This window comes from Monodelphis domestica, chromosome 4 (genome assembly GCF_027887165.1).
Source record: "Monodelphis domestica isolate mMonDom1 chromosome 4, mMonDom1.pri, whole genome shotgun sequence".
NCBI lineage: Eukaryota > Metazoa > Chordata > Mammalia > Didelphimorphia > Didelphidae > Monodelphis > Monodelphis domestica.
The window spans coordinates 272641303-272665768 of NC_077230.1; the positions used below are offsets into that span (position 1 = coordinate 272641303).

Consider the following 24466-nt stretch of genomic DNA (forward strand, 5'->3'; position numbering starts at 1 on the left):
CATTTGTAAAAGTGATTAAAACAGGGTCTGGCACATAGGATGTTTAATAAATTTTCTCTCCCTTTCTCCTTTCTCAACCTCCTTATTTTGCAGGTGAAGAAACATGGAAAATGGTTAATTGACTTACAAAAGGTCACTTGCTAAATCTGGTAAGTAGCAGAACTAGGACTTGAATATAGAACCTTCTCCCCACCCCCACCCCAATCCAATGCATTTTCTAACATCATGCTTTCTTCTTTGGGGGATAATCACCATATAAAAACCATAACTAGGTTTGATTGGAGGGTATTTTTTTTTACAAGCTAGGCAGGTAGTGGGTAGAGAATTTAGGTCTTTCTAAGAGGCAGGCAGGAAGAGAGGTTCCTTGAAGTTTTTGTCTCTTACACTCAGTCTCACTAATAAACTAGGGTTTCATCTCCCTGGTTGGAATAGTTAACTGCCATCAGGTCTTCCTTCCTTGAGTGGAGATTCTTCCCACTCAATTTCTTCTTTTCATGTTTGTGAGCTCTGAGTATCAGCCAACACAGTAGGAAGGACAATTTCCTAAACTGGTGTATCTGAAGACTAGGCTTTTGGTAAGTGGGGCAAAACTTGAAGTGAGGGGCAAAGTTGGGGAGGAGGGACAGAAGGGGGAAGTAGCAATGATTCTCTTCTGAACTTCCCCATTGCCTTTAGATTTCCCCAATCCAGACCATGCATGGCAATTATGAGCTTAGCAAAAAGGGCAAATGAAATGGAAGAAAATGGGCAGGAGATAAAAAAGGGAATAATAATAGCTCACATCTAGAGAGCGCTTTCTGTTATAAAGCGCTTTATACACAATATCTCATTTGATCCTCACAACATCCCTGTGAGGTAGGTAATGAAAGTATAAGGGAATGCCCCTTTTGGATGCGGACAAAGGACATATACAAGGACAGTTGTGAAAGGTTTTTTTTTTTAAGGTATCCCCCCACCCCCGGAAAAGGTACTTACTCATATTAAATATGGCCAAAGCATCCTTTTTCTCAGTATCTAACTTGTATGTGACAGATGTGAAGGTTTGGAACTAACTAGAGAACTGACTCCTAGAAATTGTTTGGTGACTATAAGACATATATTGCCTAGAGAGATGGTAGTGAGTCATCACATTGAAGAGACCATGTTTTAGAGCAGCAGAGGGGAGCCCTCTAGGAAGACTTGTATTTCCTCAGAGCTTGTACTGACACCTGTTGCTTGGTAGAACTGGCTAGAGGATGAAAAAAGGCTTTTGCCTTTGCTTTTCCCTGAATTGTCACTCAGGGTTTGAGAGGTAGAAATCTCTTAGAGCCCAGACAAGGAAGCAGAATTGGAAAAATCCTGCAGATCCCAAGCTTAGGTTTTTTGCTTTTGCTGAAATGATATAACATTACCTTGGTAGCCAGGAAGAGGAGCTGCCCAGGTGGAACAGCTAGCAAAGAAGCAGCCCTACTGAGCAATGAATTGTACAGACTATTCCTGAGGAAGACAAAAGGACAGCAAGGTCCACAGCAGAAATTTGTGAATTACCCCAGCCATGTGTTTTCTACATATTTACCTATCTGCTGTGGTTCTATAATTTTTGTGCCTATTCTACTCCCATGGATATTGTGCATTGGTGGGAAAATATGTCTCATCAATGGGTAGCATGTTGTTATTCTTCATTATTCTTGTTTTACCTTCTGTTTAGTATTTCTAATTGGCAGTTAATAGAAATGAACTGGGTTATTTGTTAAATGGGAGCCACACTGGTGTGAATTCAGGAGCTACATCAAAAGTATATTCTTGGCCATCAGGATTACTCCTAGAATCCTGAGTAAGTTCTAGAAATGGCCACCCCATCTACAAATCCTTCAGCCTGCCTTCATGGGTTCAGGTTGGGTGCCTGAGCTCAGATTGAGACAGAAGGGGGTAGGGTGTCAGGTGCTATGCCCACACTACAGAAGTATTAACATCCCTATTTTTTACATATGAGGAAAATAAGGCCCCCAAAAGTTAAAATATTTGTCCAAGGTCATATAGATGATGTGTGGCAAAGGCAGGATTTGAACTGGGGTCTTCCAAGTCCAGTTTTTTTCCCTTTTATCACAGCTTCCTCTGTATTGAAAGAGGAAGGAAAGAGGAAAAAGGGATAGATTTAAAGGATGGATGGAAGGTGTTTGCTCTTCTTTGGCCTCCAGAAGTAGGTGAGTGGAAGTAAAGCTGTTAAAAGCCTTCTTAGATCTTTTTTCCCTTATCCTATATATACTACTTGTCTGAGGCACAATTAGATTAAGTTTAGCAGAAGTGGGAGAGTGGAAGATTTATAGAAAGTGGCAGAGGGTACACTTCCCAACCTAGAAGCCATTTCTCTAATATTCGCTTTTCCAAATCAGGGTTAATTTGGAGAATCAAAAATGTGTACCTTCATTTTGCTGGGATAAACAAACAAGTTCCCTGGAAGTTCTAGAGGAATCAATTCTTATATAACAATAGGAGTTAAATTTGTTGGTGGGAGCATAGAATCAGAAGGAAAGGAAAGGAACAAAAGTCTGGAATAGTGACATTTAAGATAGGTATAAAGCAGGATGCTACCCCATGCTCTATTATTGCTTCCCACAGGTTTTGGAGCAAAAACCTTCTGACCTAACTCAATGGTGGACATGGATAGGGTTGTAAATAAGGGTGCAGAAGGCCTTTGAGAAGCAACAAACTTGAGGAAATTGCCCAGTATAGTTGTAGTAGAGGAAGAGGGGGAAAGGTTGCAGTAGACTAGGACTCTAGCTCCAAAATATATGGCTGAGGTTAGGGACTATAAAGGAGAAAATGATTGCTCTTAACTTTAAAGATAACTTGTGTCTAGGGTAATTACACTGATTTTTACACGACAGGAATGCTTTGAGATTTACCCAGAATACCCCAGGGTTATTAAATTTGGGGCATGGGGAATTTCTGAACCCAAGGAGCCAGGCAGACTCAAGGGTCAAGATGTAGGAATATTGGTGCCTGAAATTGGGGTTAGGATGTTTTAAAAGTAATAAAAAGTGAAAGGTCTAGGGGTAAAGGGCTTAAGCCCTTTGAATCAGTGCTAGGAAGAAGAGCATCCTGAGAGGTAGTTTGTGGAAGGGCAAGGCTGCTTTCTTTCCAGGAGGCTGTGATAGGGAGGACACAGGGAGAGTGTTACAGCTCCTGGAAGTGTACTGGAAGGGTATGAGGGACAGACAGAGTGCACAGAGCCTGGCTCCCTTGAGGGGGCCTCCCTCACTTTCAGCTTTTTAATTGCATTCTCTCCACACACAGTAGATTATTGCCTCTCTATGGACAGTATGGGTGGCAGAAACATAAGGCCAACTACACGAGGGCCTAGCCTAGTCCCTCACTACTGAGTTGTTAGTTCAATTAGGGAAGCTACCCTTATCCTGCTTCCCAAGGACCCGGGTGTCTGAGAGAAGGAGAATGAGTGGCAGAGGGCCAAGAGTCAGAACATGACTTCCTGACCTCAGTAGTTTTGATCATTGGGAATCCACTCCAAAGACTGGAACCTTTGTTTTCTCTATCCAAATATGAGAAAAAGAGTTAGCAAGGTTTGTCCAGTAGGGGCCTCTAATTTCTTTCCAAGGAATTCTGATTGTTTGCAAGTTTTGTTGGGAGAGGGAAGATAATGGAAGTTGGGGAAGGAGGGAAAGAGGAAGGCTCTATGGGGATGGATACAGTTCTTCTGGAGTTGGGTAAAATCTTTGCTTCCAAAGCACAAATCCCCTAGCCTCTTCTCAGGTCTGGTGTCCCCCGACAGGACTGTCCTGTGTGATGCTGAGGAAGTAAGGGTCTGCAGATTTGTAGGACCCAGACCAGTTTCTGGGAGGCTGTACTTGGCAAATAGGGATCAAACATGAGCCAGGAAGCTTCCCCCTCTTCACCTACCATAAATTTGTAGTGTAAGGGGTTGTTAGAACCTAAAGAAACCTCAGAGATAATCTCATCCAACTTCCTCCTCTTATATACCCACAAGAGACAAAACCAGAGCCTATATAGATGAAGAAACTTGCCCAAGGCCCCAGGACTGAAGCACAGGGAAAAGCCATTCTCTCTATCCTAAAGCAGACCCTACAGTTCTACTCTTCTAGGGGATATGCCTCCTCTCATGCAAACCCCCCAGCCTGCACTGACAGGCGCAGAAGGTAAATATTCACGGTACCCAGCTTCCTGCGTGGGGTTGGTATGGGCTGATATAAAACTCACCCACCTAGGGATTTTCCCCATGATGTGAGCGGCCTCTGGCCTCCTCATGGGCTGGACATAGAGTTCCTGTCTCGACTAAAGCTCTTGTCATTTTCTCCAGTCCTAAACTGCCCTGTGATCCTGGGCAAACTCATTGCTCTTGTTTCAATGTCCTGCTTAGTAAAAAGGAGCTTCCAGGGGCGGGCAAGACAGGAATTTGGAAGGGGGGGTGATGGGTAAAGCCCTGGGAGCCTGGAGGAAGGGCACAAACCAGTCCAGAGTGTTAGGGTTACTGTTAGTCTCCACGAGGCTCCTGTAGGGGCAGACCTGGAATTTAATCATCTAGAGGCGGGTCCTAAGAGGACACAATCCACACCCACCTGTTGCCAACCGGGAACCAAGCTGTTAAATGGGAAGCAGGGACACACCCCTTCGGTCACCCTCACAGGCGCCCAGCTCTCCCGAGCACGTGACCTCCCCCCTGAGAGGCCATGTGGACCTCACCCCAAACGGGAGACTAAAGTCCCATCAGGCGGAGGCAGGGCCCCATGAGGGCTCAGGCGCTGATCTCCACGGCGCCTGCCTCCTCTTGCTCCCGGATCATATGCACTCCTGCAGTCCGGAGGGTGCGTGTAGAACTGCGGGAGCGGCCGGGAGAGCTCGGGGACCGACTGGGGGACGTGTGCGTCCGGCTGGTGGCCGGAGAGCGGGCAGGTGAGCGAGGATAGCGGCGGGCTGAGCGAATGGGCAGCCCAGGAGAGCGGCCTGGAGCAGCAGAGGAGATAGTGTAACCGGGCGGGCTCTGCTCAGTGGCGCTCCGAGGGTCCGGGGCGGAGCTCTCCTCCCCTTCTGGTGGGTCCTGCAATGGGATGCTAACAGTCAGAGGCACAGGCCTACTCAGCGGCCTGGATGCTTCATGTCCCCATCCAGCCCACTTCCCCCGTGATTCACAGCACCTCTGCCCCTAATTCTATCACCAAGTTCAAATGCCACTGGTACTATTCACCTTGTCCTTCAAGATGTACAGGGCCACAGGGTTCTTCCGCTCGTGTTCGCCACTTCGGGGCAAGGTTTCCACTGCGCAAAGGGGAGATTGAGGGAATCACCTGCCTGTCCTGGCTCACTACAGATCCTAGCACTTCCAAACCATTCATTCTAGCTCACAGGTGCTAAACTATGCTCTGACTCCAATCCCCTCTTCTCAAAAGTAGCAGTCATGTCTCTGATATTCCAGGAATGTGACTCAGATGATCACCAATTCTTTCCAAAACGGACTTTTGCTTCTTTTTGTTTTGTTTTAGGCCAAATTGCCTGGACTCTTGCTCCTCCCCTCACCCCACCCTTAGAATCTCCCTGAACCTAGGGAGATCCAGAAAGACCTAGACAAAGCAGCAGAAATTTCCCTGTATTGTATTACTACTCTGTTGTTCATCTGAGATCAATGGGATTGGGAAGAGAGGCTTCAGCTCCTTGCTCTCACCTTCAGATTTTACGTGGTCATCATTCTGATCCTCATACTCTAGAGAGCCCTGCTTCTCCAGCTTCCTCTTCTTTCTGCAAAACAGTCCAGGAATTCCTTGAGTAAAGCCATAGGGTGGGTGGGAGAAGGGCTAGAAGACCCAAGGCCCTGATGGGCTTAGGATAGGTCTTGGCACAGGAATGATATTTGTGTTGAGCAGTTAGTGAGGAAGACAGAAGAGTGGATTATGAGAACAGGAATATTCTTCATATTCAGCAGAGGTATTTATTATCAAGGAGGTGCTACACTACAGGAAAGCACTGAAAGTAGAGAAACAGAAGGGAATATTAAGGTGAAATCTCTGGCCTAGGATGCAGAATTCAGTAGTTACCCGGATTTTTTGGAGGGTTTCCAACATGCGCAGACTGTCACCAAAGTCACAAGGAGGAAGATGCCTCCTGTAGTCAGGATGATATAAAGGGAGCTTCTCCCTGGAGAAAAGCAGGTGGGGAAATGAGAACTATAATAGCTTGGAGTGGCAAGGAATTAGAGGAAATGTGGTGGAAAGAATTTCTCTGGGAGAGAATTTCATTGTCAGACAATTCCAGAGGACAGCAAAGAAATATGTCTTCACAGTGCTAGTTGATTCAGAGGTGAAGATTGAGACACTTTTTAGACACAGCCAATTTGGAAATTTGTTTTGCTTAACTATGTATATTTGCTACAAAGTTTTGTTTGTTTTGTTTGTTTTTGTTTTTTGTTTTCCCAGTGGAGGGATAGAGAAGGTAGAGAAAAATGAATATTTGTTCATTTTTAAAAATGAACTTTTAAAAAAGAAATTTGATCATGGAATCATTGGCACCCAGACTAGAATGATACTTGACTATTGCTGTGGGATAGATACCTGCCCTGTTGAGCTCTGAGCTCTTCCAGGAAAAGATACTCACGATACACAGTAAGCTTGATGGGGGCACTTCGGCCTTGGCTAATGGGGTTCTCCACCAAGCAGCTATAGATGTCATCATCTGCCATAAGCACTCGTGTAATGGTGAGCACCTTTTGGTCGGGAGACAGGAGCATCCTTGAGTCATTGCTGAGTGGCTTGCCATCCTTCAGCCAAGTATAGTTGGCTTTGGTACCATTTTCATGGGAACAGTTCAGTATGAAGGCCTCACTGAGCTCCAGGACAGTAGATGAAGCCACCACAACCTGTGGCTTTGAGATGGGAACTGGGCAGGGAAAAGAGAGGAAGACTGTGGGTTAAAGACCTGAGAACTTCACAATTCCCACTCTCTGCTCATGATCTACCAGAATTCTTCCTATCATTGAATCTATGACCTGACAGGACCAATCAAAAATAATCTAGTCCATCTAATATCTTCCTTCTCTCCCCCTTGATTGAAGCCCTATATCCCTTACCCTTTCTCAGGGCTACTAGGCTTTACATTTTAAAATAATTCAGTTTAAAAAAAAAAAAAGAAGTTTTGACTAGACTCAACCTCAACCACCCAATTTCTAGTCCCTGGCATTTCTTTATGTGGATGGCCTATGTATATTGGATGGACCCACCTGGAAAAATTTCTGAATGGTTCATCTTAGAGCTACTCATTCTGTACTACCACTCAGAAAAGCTCAATATCAATCCCTGACCCTCAGCCCCTAGCCCATCCCTCTTTTCTAGACAGCTTACCATCCACAGTGAGGTTGATGGTCTTTTCTCCAGTGAAAGTATCATCAGTGATGGAAATCTCTACCTCATAGGTACCCTCATCAGATGTCTGAAGATCACTGAGAAGAAGGGAACCATTCTCAAAGAGCCGGATTCGGTCACGGTAGTCAGGCCTCAGGGTGCCAATGACTTCAGTGCCAATGGATTGTACCACTGTCACTGGTTTGTCCCTCTTCAGCTGCCACTTAACTACCGGTTTGTCACTGCTGGTACTACTGTACTGCACAGAAAGCAGAGCTGACTTCCCCACAGTGCCATGGATCAGACGTACTGGGCTTGTGATATTCACCCCTTCCAGCGAGCCTAGGAAGAGGTATCCAGGAGGAAAGGGGACAGTGTCAGCCCTTCCACAGGAAGGAAAGTATTTTTCCTCACTTCATTCCTACTACCCATCACTCTTGTCTCTCCTTAGTTACTCTGGCCCCTTTACTCCCCTATCTTTTTAGGTTGTACATCTCTTTGCTAGCCACCTTTTTGTCTTTCTTACTGTCCTCTTACCCCCAACTCCCTTGTTTTTAAGTTTTGGAAGTATAATAAAATCAGTACTGCCAATCAACCTATTTGCCTGTGAGTTTACTCAGCATCCCTATAACTTTCCAGACCAAGATGCTCCTTTTCAATTATCACTCTCCTTTATGGGTTGTCTGCCTTTATTAGAAAATAAGCTACTTTGAGGGCAAAGACCATTTTCATTGTTGTACTTGTATCACTAGCTGCAATTCAGTGCCTGACACTGTATTAGATGTTTTTTATTATTTATTAATGAATGCTTTTAAATTCATTCATTCATTTTTATCCTTGCTATCCCCATTTCCAAGTTAAATGTAACTTTTTGATACTATTTCCTCTACCATTTTCTTCATCCTTAGGTACCAGTGTTTTCTTCCTTTTTTTCCCCTGTCTCATTGCCTTCAGTATAGCTTTCATCTTCCTCCTTTTTTTTTTTATATTACATATAGCTATTCTTCTGATCCCTTGGCTCTTTGCCTTGCTCAGCTCCATCTTCTTGACCAAATTCTAGCTAATTCACACCTCAGGTCCTCTAAAGGTATAGTGTGAAATTTCCATCCTCACCACACTTCCAGTGGCTCCCAGGAGACAAAGGAGATCATGAAGAAGTTCCTTATTCCAGGAAAGCAGGATTTCTTTCCTCTTAATGGAACATGTTACCCAATAAGCTCAGGGGACCCCACAGCCAATGGAAGGTGGTACTATCATTCACTTGTGGGTACCTGGCTCTTTCTCCAAAGGTCATGCTGAGAACAAAGGACAGCATAGATTGGCTGCCCCCTGCCTCTTTTAATGCCAAATTCAGATACAGAAATCATCTTCCCAATTCATGTAGGCATCAGTGGAATCTTCTACCCCTTCCTGTTAAGCCCCTCTGTTAGGAAACTATTTCAGATTTCAAGATAGTAGAAGAGCATCCTTTTATCCCCCAAATTCTCCTCTCAGTTAGTATCTGAAATTTCACAATTAGGGATTCATTCCTTTACCATAAGCCAAAGGAATTGTGTTTTCAGTTAAAAATGCAAATATTGGTGTGTGTATGCATGTGAGTGATTCCATTTGCATTTCATTATTAAGTTTATCATATTCTTTCCTAACTGATGGTTTTGATTTGTGGGGTGGAGAATGTTGAAGGACATGGGGATGGTAGAAAGAACATAGAGGCATACGGTACCTGAAAGAAGAAGAGTATTAGGGGGAAAAGGAAAATAAAGGTAGTCTAAGATCTAAGCAATCAAGCTTCATCATTATGCCTGGGTTTCCCCTACCATCCAACCTGTATTTCAATAGGAATAGAAAGAAACCAACAAACAACAAACTGGTTGAGGGTCTGTAACCTATACCCAGCCACTAGCTAGCTTTGTGACCTTATTAAATTATTTACATTTTTGAGACCTTAGTTTGCTCATCTGTAAAATGAGTGAGTTAGATTAGAATTAAATAAATGTTTAACAAATATTTATTGGGTGTCCACTGTAAGGAGAGAGAAGACACACATTCCTACTTTCACCCAGCTTACTGTCTAGTAGGAAAATATGATGCAAATGTAAATAACTATAGTACAAAATCACATATGATAAATGCATTAGGTAGGTGAAAACAAAGTGTACTGAAGGTGGAAAAATCATTATTGAGTAGGGGAAGGATGGGGAAAGTTAGAGATCCTGAAAGAACTGCCATATGAATCACAAATCACAGAATTTTGAATATAGAAAGCAATCACCTGTCATCCAATCTGTCCATATTATAGCATCCTTAACAAGTACTTATCCAATTTCTGCTTGAAGACTTCTAAGGAGAGAGAAAGTTCCACCATCTCTCAGTACAACCTGGCCCACTTCTGAACAGTTCTAATTATTGGGAGAGTTTCCCCCTGATGTTAAGCTTAAATTTGCTTCTTGAAATTTCTAACCCTTGCTTATAGTCTCGCTTTCTGGTGCCAAACAGAACACGTCTAACCTCTCTTTCACATGACAACTTTTCAAACACTTGAAGAAAGCTATCGCTTCTCCCCCAAAGCCCTTTCTCTTTAAGGCTAAATCTGTGCAATTCCTTAAACTGATTCTCATTTGACACTGACTCAAGGGCCTTTACCATCTAGCTTGTGTTCTGGCACTCTCCAGCCATATTAATGTCCTTCTTAAAAGGTAATTCTCATAACTGAACTCAAAACTCCAGTGATATCTGATGAAGGAAGGCTGTAATAGTACTATCAATTCCCTATTCCTGGAAACTATGCCTCTCTGAATGTAGTCCAAGATTAGGTCTAATAGCTAGCATTCACATAGTGCTTACTATGTAACAGGTACAATGCTAAGGGCTTTATAATTATTATCTCATTTGATCCTCACAACAACCCTAGGAAACAGGTGTGATTATTATGCTCATTTTGCAGATGAGGAAACTGAGGCTAACAGATGTGAAGTGACTTGGCCAAGGTAACACAGCTCAAAAGCATCTGAGGCAGGAGTCAAATTCTGGTCTTCCTGACTTCAAGTCACTGTTCTATCTATTATGCCATTTACCAATCACTGGGCACACAGTTTGGTTCTTTTGTTTTGTTCATCAAATCCAAAACTTTCAATTGCTTCCTCACTGATTTGGCAAAAAAAAAAAAGTGTCCAACTTCCCTAACCAGGCTGGCATGTGTAAAATGAGATATCCCTGGAAAGCAGAGATGGAAGAAATCTTAGAGAGTCTCTCTAATTCAACCCTTCGTTCAAGAGAAAAGGAACTTGAAACCCCATCAGTAAAGGAAGTAAATTATTTCTTCTAGGCTATACAGGTAGTAATTACTAGAAATTATTCTCTGGCATCCAAATCCAGTAATTCTTTCACTCTGCCATATATGTATCATCTGCCTCCTATGTCTCCCAAGGACACCAAAGAAATAATCTTTTAGTTAAAACCATCTGGATATTTATCTGCATATAACAATATGCAGAGAAGTCTACAGGGTAAGGCAAATCACAGCTATCACCCCTAAGTTTCTGAACTTTGGATTGCCCCTTGTATTGCTTTTAACCAAAATCACAGAACCTCAGAATTGGAAGGGACCTTAGAGGTCTATTACAATAGACTGCTGGTTGGGCAGCCTCCTCTGAGTCTCTCCATACTCCAGTCTGTCCTCTACTCAGTGGTCAGTGATCTTCCTAAAGCCCATGTCTGACCTCCCTACTCAATAAATTCTAATGTTACCCTATGACCTTCGGGATCAAATATAAAGAATTCAAAGCCCTTCCTAACCTACACACCCCTTCCTAACCTCCCCACACACATACACACCTTCTCAGTCTTACATTCCTGACACATATCCTGTGATCTAATGACACTGCCCTCCTCATTGTATTCCTTAAACAAGATACTCCATCTCTTGGCTCTGGACATTTTCTCTGACTGTTGCCCATGCCTGGGATGCTCTCCCTCATCTCTACCTATTGACTTCCAGGCCTTCCTTTAAGTTCCAACTAAATTCCAGGAAGCCTTTCCCAATCCCTCTTAAATATATTGCTTTCTCTCCGTTGATCATTTCCAATTATCCTGTCTATATCTTGTTTGTAAATAGTTGTTATCATGTCTCCCCATTAGATTGTAAGCTCCTAGAGGACAGGGAATATCTTTTGCTTTTCATTTATTTCCCAGTGCTTAGCACAATGCCTGTCACATAGTAGGTATTTCATGTTTAATGACTGACAGTCTTTCAATTTAAGCTTTCCATTTTCTTCATTGGATCCTCATATAGCATTTTGTACAATTCTGGACCCCTTCCTCTTGATGATTTAAAGCTATTTGTTATATTCCTGCTAAAATATGACACTCAGAGCAGATGCCGGGAAGAGCCCAAGGTGTGATGATCTTCTCCCTTGTGGTAGACATTTTGCCTTCATGAATGCAGCCTTGAAATCCAATTAACTTGTAATAATGTTGACCTGTATTAAGTTTGTATGCACTAAAAATCCCAAATCCTTTTCAGAAGAGCCTCAGCCTGGTTGTCACACCTCCCACATCTCTACTTGTGAAATACTGAAAGCAGGGACACTGAACAGTGACTCCCCTCCCCTAGAGCAAAATGGGTGGAATTGATCCTTCCCTCAGATATCCAACTCCAACTCAAGCTCTTTTAAAAATAAAACTTCTTTTCTTTTTCAAGGTAATTTGCTTGATGTTGATTTCATGTGTAAAAAATGGGGGAGAAGAGGGTCTATATACTGTGTCAGATCACACATGAGCATATGGGGTACGTGTGTACACAGCCTGGGGTTATTATCACCATCCTCACTCAATGATTGGTAGTACATCTTTCTAAGCTAACACTTATTTCTAAAACTGTAGCCAAAGAAGTCTCAGGAAGACTGTCCCTGAAATCCTCACTGGAATCCATGATAAGTTTGGGGTTCCACAGCTTTTGAGGGTCATAGAGAACTGGGAAAGGAACCAGAGACAGAATATAAAGTTGGGAAAATAACTAGATACAGAAATCAAAGAAGCTACAATTATTTAGCTTAAAGAGTATTTTAATCATTAACCTCAAGTATCTGAAGCATTACTGTATAGAACTTCACTGGTCACTGAATAAGAAGAAATGTTTCATTGTCAACAAAGATGATTCAGACTTAATTATCACAATCAAGAGACATACAGCTTGGCATAATAGCCAACAGTGGTACCAAAAAATCAGCATGTACTAATTAGAGCAGGGCTCCATTCCATTAACCTGAATTGAGGTTTTGAACCAAGAGCCCATGAAGTTTTATATATAACACGTATATGTATGGAAGGGAAGAAGATATACACAAATATGTATATATATATATATATAAAACATCGTTATTATGCATATTACATACATAGCATAACTACATTTAAATATAACTGGCTTCCTTTGACATTCTTTTCATTTCATTTTATGCATTTAAAATCATTATTCTGAGAAGAGGTCCTTAGGTTTTACCAAGCTGTCAAAGGAATTCTTGATTCAAAAATGGTTAAGACTCTTTGAACTGGATGGTTAACAACCTGAAAAAAAAAAGTTAAGAATAGGTTGAAAAAAATCCCTCTATCCACTTATTAGGTTTTTAAAATTCTTTCATACTTTCATGCCTAGGCATGTAGGCAAGGTAGTAGGTAGAGCAACAAGGCTTGGCATTAGGAGATCTGAGTACAAATACAGCCTTAAAATATTTACTAGCCATTTGACCTTGGACAAGTTACTCAATCTCTGTCTGCTTCAATTTCCTCCCCTATAAAATAGGATAATAAAAGCACCTAACTCCCAAAACTGTTGTGAAGATCAAATGAGATAATATATATTTTGGCCTTTACCACCTCTTGGGCTAAAGTTTATAATATAATATAAAATATAACATAAACTAATAATATAATTATAATTTATTTTCATTTATCCCAACAGTACCTCTTTGAAGCTTTAAGTAGTAACTTTGGATCCTAATATTTGGGGATTTAGTCCATATTCATTCAATTCATGTATTTCATAAGGATTTCTATATATCTTTTTTTCAGCCTTCATTTTTCCAGGCTGAAATCTTTTTTCATCTGTCTTCTTAAAGAAGGCCTTTGAATCCTTTAATCATTTTAGTTTCCCTTCTCTTGACCATTTCTTGTTCTCTTATGTCTTCTTTGGAGTATAAAGATGAGAAATGTAGGCAGGATATCAAGTGACTTTGTATAGAGATAGGATGATTTTATGTTATAATAATTATGTCAGAGCTTCATGAAGTTGCATCTCTAATCCCTCCATCCATAGAGGTTGCAACTGCTGGCTCCATCAGTAGATGGCCATAGTGAGCTGCTCTAGCCACTGGATTTAGCAGCTAAGCTAAATCCCAAATGACAAACAATTCCATTACTGAGTCTGTACTTGAAGTCTTTCTAGTTTAGGAACTGCTAGAACTTGTGCCTGGAGGGCACAGCCTCAAGACAACCCAAAGTTACTTCAATGCCCAGATGAGGCATTAAAGAACTATAGCAGAGGTAGTAGTATTAGTAGTGGTAGTAATAACAGCAGTACACTTTAACTGATCTTTTTTGTTTTGTTCCTATTTGCTTTCCTGACAATGGCCGCATATTCATAACTTTTTGGAGCCTCTGGGGTGCCATGGTTTACAGAAACTCTTCATTATTATCCTGGATCATAATTAACAGGTCAAAGCCCATCATCCTATGAATGTAGTTTTTATTTTTTTTCCTCTTGCACTTTTTTACACTTGTCCACAAGGATTCACCTGCCCTTTTTCTGTTTACTCACATAGCCTCATGAGATTTTCCTGAAGTTTGTCCCATAGTTTAAGATCTGTGGGAAAGGCATGGAGAGAGAGAGGATTTGCAGGACAACCCAGGCATACAAACCAAGCTGGGGACCTTATCTGCAAAATTAAGGTGACGATTCCAAACAGAATGTTCCCAGGAGGAGGATGTTGAAGCTGACCAGGGAGAGAAACTGAGACTTTGATTCTCTCTCTCTGGGGACTGACTGACCAAGAAAGGACTGAGAAACTTTGGCTCTGAGTTTTTCTGACCAAAGGAGGCAAGCCTGGCTGAAGGGGGAAGAAGCTAAGAACTAATATTATTAGTTTCTGTCTCAGGCTGAAGGACCCTTGAGGGGGGCTTCTGAAATTAGGCTGAGAGACCTTGGTGGCTTTGTGGAGAAGAAAAGAAGAATAACAGTTGTCCTCCATCTCTCTGACTGTCCCTCTGTCACAGTTGTGAATGGACTGATTTCCCAACCCTCAAATTCTCCTTATAGTGTAGGGAAACCCTCATCCCTCTTTCCTCAGTTCTCTATGCTGTTGTTTCCCAATAAACCCCTTACCTGAGAAAGAAAACAAGAGTATCTTCATAGTCCACTTGGGGGGAGGGGTGAAGCCCCAAACTTCAAGAAGAAACTGGGAGGGAGAGGCTGGAAGAAGGGAAGGGGGTGAGCGAGTGTGTGGGATCTGGGAATGAAAGGAGGAGGAGATTAGGAAATAGATTGATCCATTAGCCATTAGGGATCAATAGGCAGCTCCAGAGCATTCCCCTGTAGCAGCATCTCAGTATCTCTCAAAGTACATCGATCCCCATTGTAACTAGGTACCCTCAAGTGTCCCCATACTAGCAGCCCCTAGTCAAGCCAGAGAACATTCCAGTTATTGTAACAAGAAATAGTTTCCACACAGATTACCCATTCTATTACAGATTCAATGCAAACTTAGAGATTTCATTTTGTGCTCTCCCTCTTCCAAGTCATCTATAAGAATTTTAGATAAGACTACATCCTTGAGACATTTCATAGGATCATAAATCTAGAGCTAGAAGGGACCTCCAAGGGCATCTAATACAATATCCTCATTTTCCAGATGAGGAAACTGAGACCCAAAGAGGCCCAAGATCACATGAGTAGTAAATGGTGGAGCTGAGACTGAACCAGATCCTGTCTTCAAATTCAACATCTTCCCGCTATACCATTTGAAAGGTATAGGGTTAGTAACAGTGTCATTGACAATACAGGCTCTATCCAGAGAAGTGGCTTTCTAGCTAGACTCAACCTGTGACAAAATATCCTTCCAATCTCATGATTTAGTTCATCCACATAGTGCTTCTTCCAACTTGGGTCAGATATGTGACAGAGTGTAAGATTTTTTATCTGGGGCATCTTTATGTAAGGTAGAATTTTTTGAGAGTGAGTCAATGAAATGACTAAAGATGTTGTGGAATATAATTTTTTTCAGAGAACTTTAAAAAGAACTAACATTCATTCGAAACAACCCATTCAATTTTTTCTTTCTTCAATTCCATTCTTTATCCCTCTTGACCTCCAGAGTACTCTCCCAACTTCCTCAATGACTTTAGCTTCTGTTTTGTCTTCTATTCTTCTCTCACTGTGGTCCTACCTACCTTCAATAGTCATGATGATAGATCCTCAAGTAGCCTAAATACACAATTATCCAATCTCTTCAATCTTTAGATCACACACACCCCACTATAGTCATCACTTCAAACTACACCCTGACATCCAATGACAAACACTTTAGTCACACCTTGGCTCTAAAATGTGTTACCTGTTAGTGTGCCCAAATAGCTCTCTTAGAGTATAAATTAATTCATTGCTTCACTAGAGGAAGTTTCCACACCAGAATTTCCCTACACTGGTAAAACTATAAGTTGGGATATTAGGAAGTACAGGGCACTGTGATAAGCTATGAATTTCATTCTCCACAAGAATATTTTCAAACTTTTTCTTTCACCCAAAGTTTCCAACATTCCCTTGCAGATGACCTAGTTTTCTAAGGCCATTTTACATGCAACCCTTCCTTCCACTGTTGCATTTCACCTATTCTCTTCTATTCTCTTCTCCTTTCTCTCTGTTTCAGAGGGAAAGGCATCCCTACTTTTTGTTAAGTCAATATCTTCTTTTTATATGGTTAGCCCTTGATCTCATAAACTTTCATGCAGCATAATAGAAAGAATAATGGTTATGAAATCAGAAGCCCTGTATTCAAATTCTATCTAGGACCTAAGTGACCTTGGGCGAAGAAAGCATTTATCATCTCTGGCCTTCAGTTTCCTCATTTAGATAAATAATAAGGTTGGACTAGATGGCCTCTGTGATCACTTCTATCTCTTGGGCCAAGATCCTATGTCTTCCTTCATGACTTATTCCAAAAATAATCTCTTCTTTTTTATGCATCTTTAATCTCTTTCTCTCTGCTGGTTCCTATCCATTTGATTTCAAATGTGCTTAAATTCAAATCTCCCTAAATGTTAAAATAAATACTATTAACCCTTCTATCACATTTGACTACCAACTCTTTTCATAGCTAAATTTGTGGGAAAGGTTGTCTATATGTAATTCTACTACTTATATTCTTTTTAGTCCCATGTAATCTGGCTGCCACCTCTGACACTTTAGAGTTTTATCTTCTCTCAAAATTCACTACTAACCTTCTCAACTGTCTTCATTCTTGAGATTTATGCAGCATTTGACAAAGCTGTAAACAATTTCATTTTGGATCTTTCTTTTCCATTAATTTCTAAGATATCACATTCTCCAGCTTTTTTTTTCTTACCTGTTTCTTTTACTACTACTACTAGCTAACCTTTATATAGCACTTACTAAGCTAAGCACTTTACAATTATCTCATTTGAGCTATACAACAACTCTAGAAGTAGACACTATTATTATTCCCATCTTACAGATGAGGAAAATGAGGCAAAAAGAGACAGTGATTTGCCCAAGGTCACCCAGCTAGTAAGTGTCAAGGCCATATTTGAACTCAGATCTTTCTGACTCCATGCTCAGTGCTCTATCCACTGTGATACTGAGCTGCTTTTACTAGGTCATCATTCTCTTTCTAGTCCCTTAAATTTGTTTTCTAAGGTTCTATCTTTGCCTCTTTTCTATATATTCTCTTCCCTGATAATCTTATTAATAATTAATTCAACCTCAATTATAGAAGGCTCTCAATATTTTATTTGAATTCTTAGGATCCAGTCTGGAACCCATGTTTCAGACTCATTCACACCTTTAACTTTCCACAGAACATCTCTACCTATATATCCCATTGTTACCTCAAAATCAACTAAAACAGAACCAAGCTTATCTTTCTCCAAAAATGTACTTCTTTAAAAAAAATTAATGATGATCTTTTTTACATTATCACTTCTTGATGACTCCTTTCCCTACCACCAAAGAAATTTAATTCAATTCAAGAAGTATTTTAAAGTGTCTACTATGTGCCAGGCAATATTCTAAGCACTGAGGTTACAAAGACATTCATTCTACATCTACAATCCACCTTTTATCGGATAAGAAGCAGGAAATGCACTTCATTCTCAGTCTTCTGGAGTCACAACTGTCATAGAATAGATTTTGATCAAATTTATTCTTTCACCTGACTTTAATATTTCAGTCAGTGGCATCACTATTCACTCTAACTTCCATATTTGAAACTCTAGCATTACCTTTGACTTTCTACTTGACCTCTCATATCTAATCAGTCCTTAAACCCCATTCTACCCCCACAATACGTGTTAATTTTTGTTCTCTCTTCTCTATTCCTAGTGCCATAAAACCATAGCACAGGTATTCATCAGCTTGGTCTACTGCAATAACATTTTTTTCTCAAGAATGAGCTTTATTTTCATTTTCATCAACAAGTATAAGTAATAAAATATGAGACTAAAGGAAAGTTTTTAAAAGCCTCAAATTAACAACAAAAAGATTGCAAATAATTGTATATGTAACTACAAACTTCCATTATTTACTAGTTGCCATCTTATACAGCTTCCCAATTCTACATTCTTCCCCACATCAAATTGTCTTTCACGCTGGTGCCAAGCTTAAGTTCCTTATGAATAGGTCTGGCCATGCCACTTGTTTTCTCATAATTCTTCAATGGCTCACTCTTGCCTGATGAGCAAAGTTGAAATTCTTTTGATTGGAATTCAAGACCTTCCGGAATTTAGTAACATCTTTCTATTCTAGCCATTCTGTTCTACTTTCTTCCTACAAACTCTATTTTCTAGCCAATCTGAACTAGTGTTTACACAACCCATATCTTTTCATCTCTCTGCCTTTGTTTAGACTGTTCCCAATGCCTATACTATCCTTGGCGTCCTTTTCCCCTTCTCCTATTTAATTCCTAACAATCCTTTAAAACCTATTCAGATGGCCATACTTTAGGAAACTTTTCTTGATTGTCCAACTGATAATGACCTTCTTCCTTTAGATCTCACTAGCACTTCACTAGCCACCTGACTTTACAAGTACAAACTTCTCATCCAGTCATCTAAACCCTAGAAACTCTAGCACCAATTTACCTATTCTACACAGAATAGTTACTTGTCAAGTGTTTGCTAAACAGATTGCTGAGTGCCTATGTTCCTTCCTCTGCTAAATGCTTTTTGGAGGGGATGGGAGAAGTATGAGATCTATTCTTTCTCCTCAGACAACATACAGTCTTGTTGGAAAAACAAGATTTCCATACTGGAAACAATCAAAAATCAGTACTAGACAGAATATGTTAGTGATAATAGATGTGATATAAATAATAAATTCTGTAGGAAGTCAAGACCAGGAAAGAAAAGTGTTGTTTTCAGTAGGAGGAGGACGCTTCATGGAAAGAGTGGGACTTAGGATGAGTCTTGAAAGATGGGCAAAATTTGGGTAGGTAGGTAGTAAGTGGGATAAGGAAATATTTCCATGCTATTTCCAGGTAGCAGAAATAGCATGAACAGACAAAAGTAGTTTGTTTTCTTTCTTTTGTTTTCCAGTAGGTGAAGGGCAAGAAAAATGTTTGTTAGTTTAAAAAATAGAAATGATATAGTTGAGGGAGTGATCCAGATCACAAGGGGAAAAGATACCAGACCCCTGGTTTGCTATGAAATCTACCTAGCTATTAAACTGATAAGCCAGAGCTTCTTTGTTCTCTTTCCATTCCTTTATCCACAGGAACGAGCATGAAATTCTCTCCTTTCCAGGTTTTCTATGACCCTTGAGCTCTCTCCTGCAGCACAGAAGACTTGAAAAGAAAAAAGGAAGATACAGGTAATTTGCTTATCTTCATATACTAAGAGAATTTATCTACTTCAATTTCTGAATAGTAAAACTGCAGGGAATGCAGGTTGTGCATCTAAATCAAAAGGGACAGAAGGAAGAGAAACTAAAGAGTGTGCTCTCCCAGAGTTGAGTTGAGACAGTCAAGATAATCATAACCATCACTATTTAAAATGTTAATGCTTATCTCCTAGATTTGAAGCACCGCATCTTGCACAAAGAGTTAGATGTCTTTTTTGCCAAAAGGGTAGGAAGCAGCTGCCTAAATTCAGAAGGGAGAATAGTCCTGGGTGGTTGGCTCTGAGCACTCTGTAAGGACAGGAGGGAGAGTCAGTGGGAAGGTTGGCAATCTGGGCATGTGTGTCAGGCAGAGACAACTTAAATTGATCGCCACCTGATGGCTACCTCATATATTGCATCCAAAGTGACTCCAAACTAGTCTGGGTTTTAACTTCTGTGGCCATGAACTGAAAGTAAACACAAAAGCTTTATCAATTTAGGAAGAATTTATAGGATTGGAGAAGGGGAAGACTAGAGGAAGGGAGGTTACTGTGATATTTCATACTTAAGGTAGATTAGAGCAGAGGTATTGGAAATGAAGAAGAAAGGACAAAAATGTTCAAAAGAAGGATTGGCAGGATTTAGGGGCTGATAAGGTAGAGATAGAAAAGGAAGAGGAAGGCCTGGAGGAAGATGCCAAAGTCTCTAGTTTAGGTGGCTAGGGATCATAACAATTATAGTTGTCAGAGCAAGGTAAGGAGAAGACGATGGATTTGATTTTGAGTTTGAGGTGAATCATAGAATCTTTATAGATGTGGAAGCCCTCTGAGGTTACCTAGTTCAACCTTCTTCACAGCATCTTTGACAGGTAGTTATCAAGCTCACATAGTGACAGGGAACAACTCATAAAGCAGGCTCCCCAATTGGAGTCAGTTCTAATTGTTAGAAAGCTTTTTCTTTAATTTGTTCACAAATTTCACTTTTTCCTTCACCAATTGTCCTACTTCACATCTAAAGCCACACAAAATGAGCCTCACTGTTCTTCCACTTGACTATCCACTCTATCATTCTGCCACCCTCATAGTTAGGTTATATATGGTAGGATATCTGAAGGAAGGTATCCTGGGAGACAATTTGAAATATAGGACAGTATGTCAGATGAGAAGTCAGGTGTATCAATAGATTTTAAAGTCATTAGCAATAAACCAAATAGTCATAAGAACATTTTTTTGTAATAGCAAAACCCAAATGGATGCCCATCAATTTGGAAATGGTTGAAATGGTTGTACAAGAATGAAATGGATTATTATATTGTATCCTAGGGTCAATATATTTGAAGAATTCAGAGAAACATGGGAAAGTTTTATGAAATGACAGAGGATGAAGAAAGCAGAATAGAATAGTCAATATACATGATGACCATAAAAATACAAATGAGGACAATAGTAAAAGACAACAGAATGCAGATCAAAAGCAATGATCAATACTAGATCCAGATGAATGATGTTAGAATACATTACCTTTCTTTTAGTAGAGAGGTGGTGGATTACTGATGAGGAATGTTACATGCTCTGTCAGTCGCAGTCAATGTGCCAAATGGTTTTGTTTATAACTTTTTTTTCTGTTATAAAAGAGGGTATGATGGGGGGATTATTCAGAAGTAAATGTGGTGTAAAAGTAAAAATGCACTAACAAAACATTTTTTAAAGTTATTAGTATAGAGATAGTAGTTGAAAATATAATAGTAGAGAGTGGAAAAATACCAATAACTGAACATTTAGGAAATGCCTAGAAGTAGCAAATAGAGAAGACTGAATTACTACCAAAGGATAAAGAGAGAAAATTAGGGAAGTAGGAAAAGATCAAGATACTATATTATGGAAGCCCTAGAGAGTTTTAAGAGGAAGGGAGTGATTGATAAAGTCAAATGCCACCAAAAGATTAAAGAAAATAAGGAATAGGAAAAAAATCATTGGATTTTTCAAGAAGAACATTATTGATTACCTATAAGAGAGGAATTTCAGCAGAAAAGACTTCTCCATCCTTCAGGCTCTACTTCACATACACTACCAGGTTGACATGATTCCAGATTTACATAGACAACCAGATGATTGAGATCTCTTGGCCCATAGTATTTATCAGGATAAAAAACAAACAAAAAACAAACAAAAAAACCCACCTCATCTTAAGTCAGAGGTGGGGACTAGGATGCTTAAGATGAATCCCACCTAAACAATTATACCAATGGTGATGATATGACCAAGTGTCATACGAACTAGACCTCTCAACACCCCAGTTGTGGAAGATCATGCTGCCTGAGCTAATATTAAGAAAGCTTTTAGCAGTGCCTAGCACATAGTAGACAATAAATTTGTGTTCCCTTCTCTTTGGTCCTTTCTCAGTCTGCATGTCACCCAGGTAGTTCCTAGGCTGCCTCAACAAGTGTAGGGACAAATATAGAGACCTGTAACTCCATAGCATGAGAAGACAAGGTGGAAAATCTAGAATTGGCTCCTTAATCTCATGGTCCATTAGAACTTCATCTTCATAAAATTTGCAGGGGCGGAGGGGGTGGGCATGGAATGGCATTTCCCTTATCCTCCTATGTCCATGGCAAAGGGAAGTCCTTGGTGAATCTTTTTATGAGGAGGCAGGATACCAAAATACCAAGTATTACCTGGATTCTGTGTCTCTAAGGGGCTCTAAGAACCTGTACCATTTTGTTTTGTTTTTAAATAGAGAAATAACTATTTCAATATAATTGGTTTCCTTTGTAATCCTATTTATTTTATGCCGTGCATTTTAAAGCACTATGCGGATGGGGCAACTAGGTAGCTCAGTAGATTGAGTGCCAGGCATAGAGCCAGGAGATCCTAGGTTCAAATTTGACCTCAGACACTCCTAGCTTCATGACACTGGGCAAATCACTCAACCCCCACTGACTCCCCTTACTGTGCTCTTCTGCCTTGGAACCAATACAGAGTATTGATTCTAAAACAGAAGGTAAGAGTCTTTATAAAATACAAACTCCAAAACAACACTATAAGGAGTTCTATTGGCTTCCCTAGACTGTTAAGGGGGTTTGTGATACATTAAAAATGTTAAGAACTCCTCTTTTAGAGTCAGGAAATAAATATAGGAAGGAAAATATACCCCAGGCTTCACTAACTTTAACTGAAAGAAGAAAAATTAGTTGAATGTCCCTCCTCCAAACTATATTTCATCCTTGCAAAGGAATTTTGAGGAGAAAGTCATACAAACTGAGACTCATCTGAGCAAGGGGAGCAGACATTGCTACAGAGGTGGGAGGCTAACAATGATCCACATTCCTATTATTTATGAGGCACTACTACCACCAAGCTCTTAAGTCTCTAAGAAATGGATGGGAACAGTACAGGAGTTAGGTCTCCATGGCATAAAGGTCTGCTGTGATGTAGCCCAGTGCCTGGAACATAGTAAGTGCTTTAAAAATGTGTTTTGACTTATGATTGTGATGGTTGAGACCCTGTCAATGTTGATGAACAAAGGGGAATGAAAGGGGAGGCAGGATGCTATTTTTTCAAAGCTTCTTTCATTCTTTGCCTTTTTAATTCTGGAAAAGTTCAGAGGAGACCAGAGCAAAGCACCCCATTCCCCAGACTGCTCCTTAAACCCCTACTAGCATGTCATCATCTAAAAGGATGCCAAAAGGATCCATGCCAACAACTTAGGCTATAAGAAAAGAGTTCGATGTAGCTCATCTTTATGTACTGAATGTTGTGGGAGCTCCATGCCATGCAGCCTTTGTTTTTTTGGTGGGGGGAGGACAGGAGGGAGTAAGGAGGATGAAGAAATGTATTCAAGACTAAAAGCCTGAATTCACAATACTTCCCACGGCAGCTGAGCTTTCTCCCCTCCTCCCACTACAAAGACATTCAGCCCCCCCCTCCCCCTCATTTCCCCAAAGAAGCCCCTTGGTTTCTTCTTCAAACCCATCTGCTCCCCACCCCCATCTCCTACCTGTCTGGATCAGGAGGAGGCAGACGAAAGGAGTGAGGCTTGGGGCGCTGGAGCGTCTGAACAGGGCTCCCCTTTCTCTCTTCATTTTGGGTTGAGTTCTTGGGCTCTGGTGCAGACAATTAGCATGATTTCTCCACTCTGGGCACGTCTCTTTGTACCACTTGGAGTTTCTCTGTTCCAGTACAACCCTGCCAACTTGCCTCTGAATACACAGAGCTCTGTGTGTTGCTCAGCTTGCTCTTTTCTCTCCCTCAGACCTGACATTTTCTGGTTTCCTGAGCCCTACATCCTCAATTTCCAAAAGGTGGAATTAGGATGGTGAAAAGCCACCAGGACAGGTCCAAGCAGGATGCAAAGCACAAATGCTAGTTGCTTCCAGATTCACCTGTGCTGAATAGGAAGATGATATGCCGGGGACTAATTTCCCCCGTGGGGATTTGAAGTTGAGAATAATGCAGGGAACTGAGTTGGAGTAATACAAAGAAATTGGACTCTGTGTCCCAGTCTTGGGCAGTCACCAGTCCACTTTCCTTGTTTTTAAGGGGGTGGGGGATGACCATGCCAGGGAAGTGCCTCCAATGGGCTCTGATGGGAGAAGGGGGTGGAGTTCCTGAGCAGCCTCAATCTGAAGAAGCAAATAACTAGTGAAGAAAGGAAATCTCCCCTTCAACTCCTAAGGAAAGGAAATGAAAAACTTCCAGTTCTGTTATTCTTACATCTTTCTTCTTCTTTTCCTGTTTGATTATCTCTACTATTACAGAATCAAAGGGCTGCTTATGTGCTCCCCTCAAAAGTTATCTTGTTTATGACAAAGAATCCACCTCCAGAGAAAGAACCATTGGAGTCAGAATGCAGATGAAAGCAAAAGCTTTTTCAGTTGTTTATATGAGTTTATGCTTTAGGCTTTTGCTTTTTGTGTTTTTTGTTGTTTTTTTTTTACAGTTTTTGAATTAATTTATTTAGTCAATTTAGAACATTATTCCTTGTTTACAAGAATCACATTATTTCCCTCCTTCCCCTC

General features: G+C 40.7%; 1 protein-coding gene across 1 annotated transcript; it reads right to left on the minus strand.

Moving 5' to 3' along the window:
- Positions 1-794: 794 nt before the first annotated feature.
- On the minus strand, positions 795-24003 carry HEPACAM (hepatic and glial cell adhesion molecule). Its single transcript, XM_001371457.4, has 7 exons — positions 23446-24003; positions 7344-7685; positions 6601-6882; positions 6045-6144; positions 5675-5748; positions 5201-5271; positions 795-5053 (listed from the first exon to the last, which is right to left on the minus strand). Exons 1-7 carry the CDS (start codon positions 23528-23530, stop codon positions 4751-4753), a joined length of 1257 nt encoding a protein of 418 aa, XP_001371494.1. The 5' UTR covers positions 23531-24003; the 3' UTR covers positions 795-4750.
- Between the last annotated feature and the right edge of the window lie 463 nt (positions 24004-24466).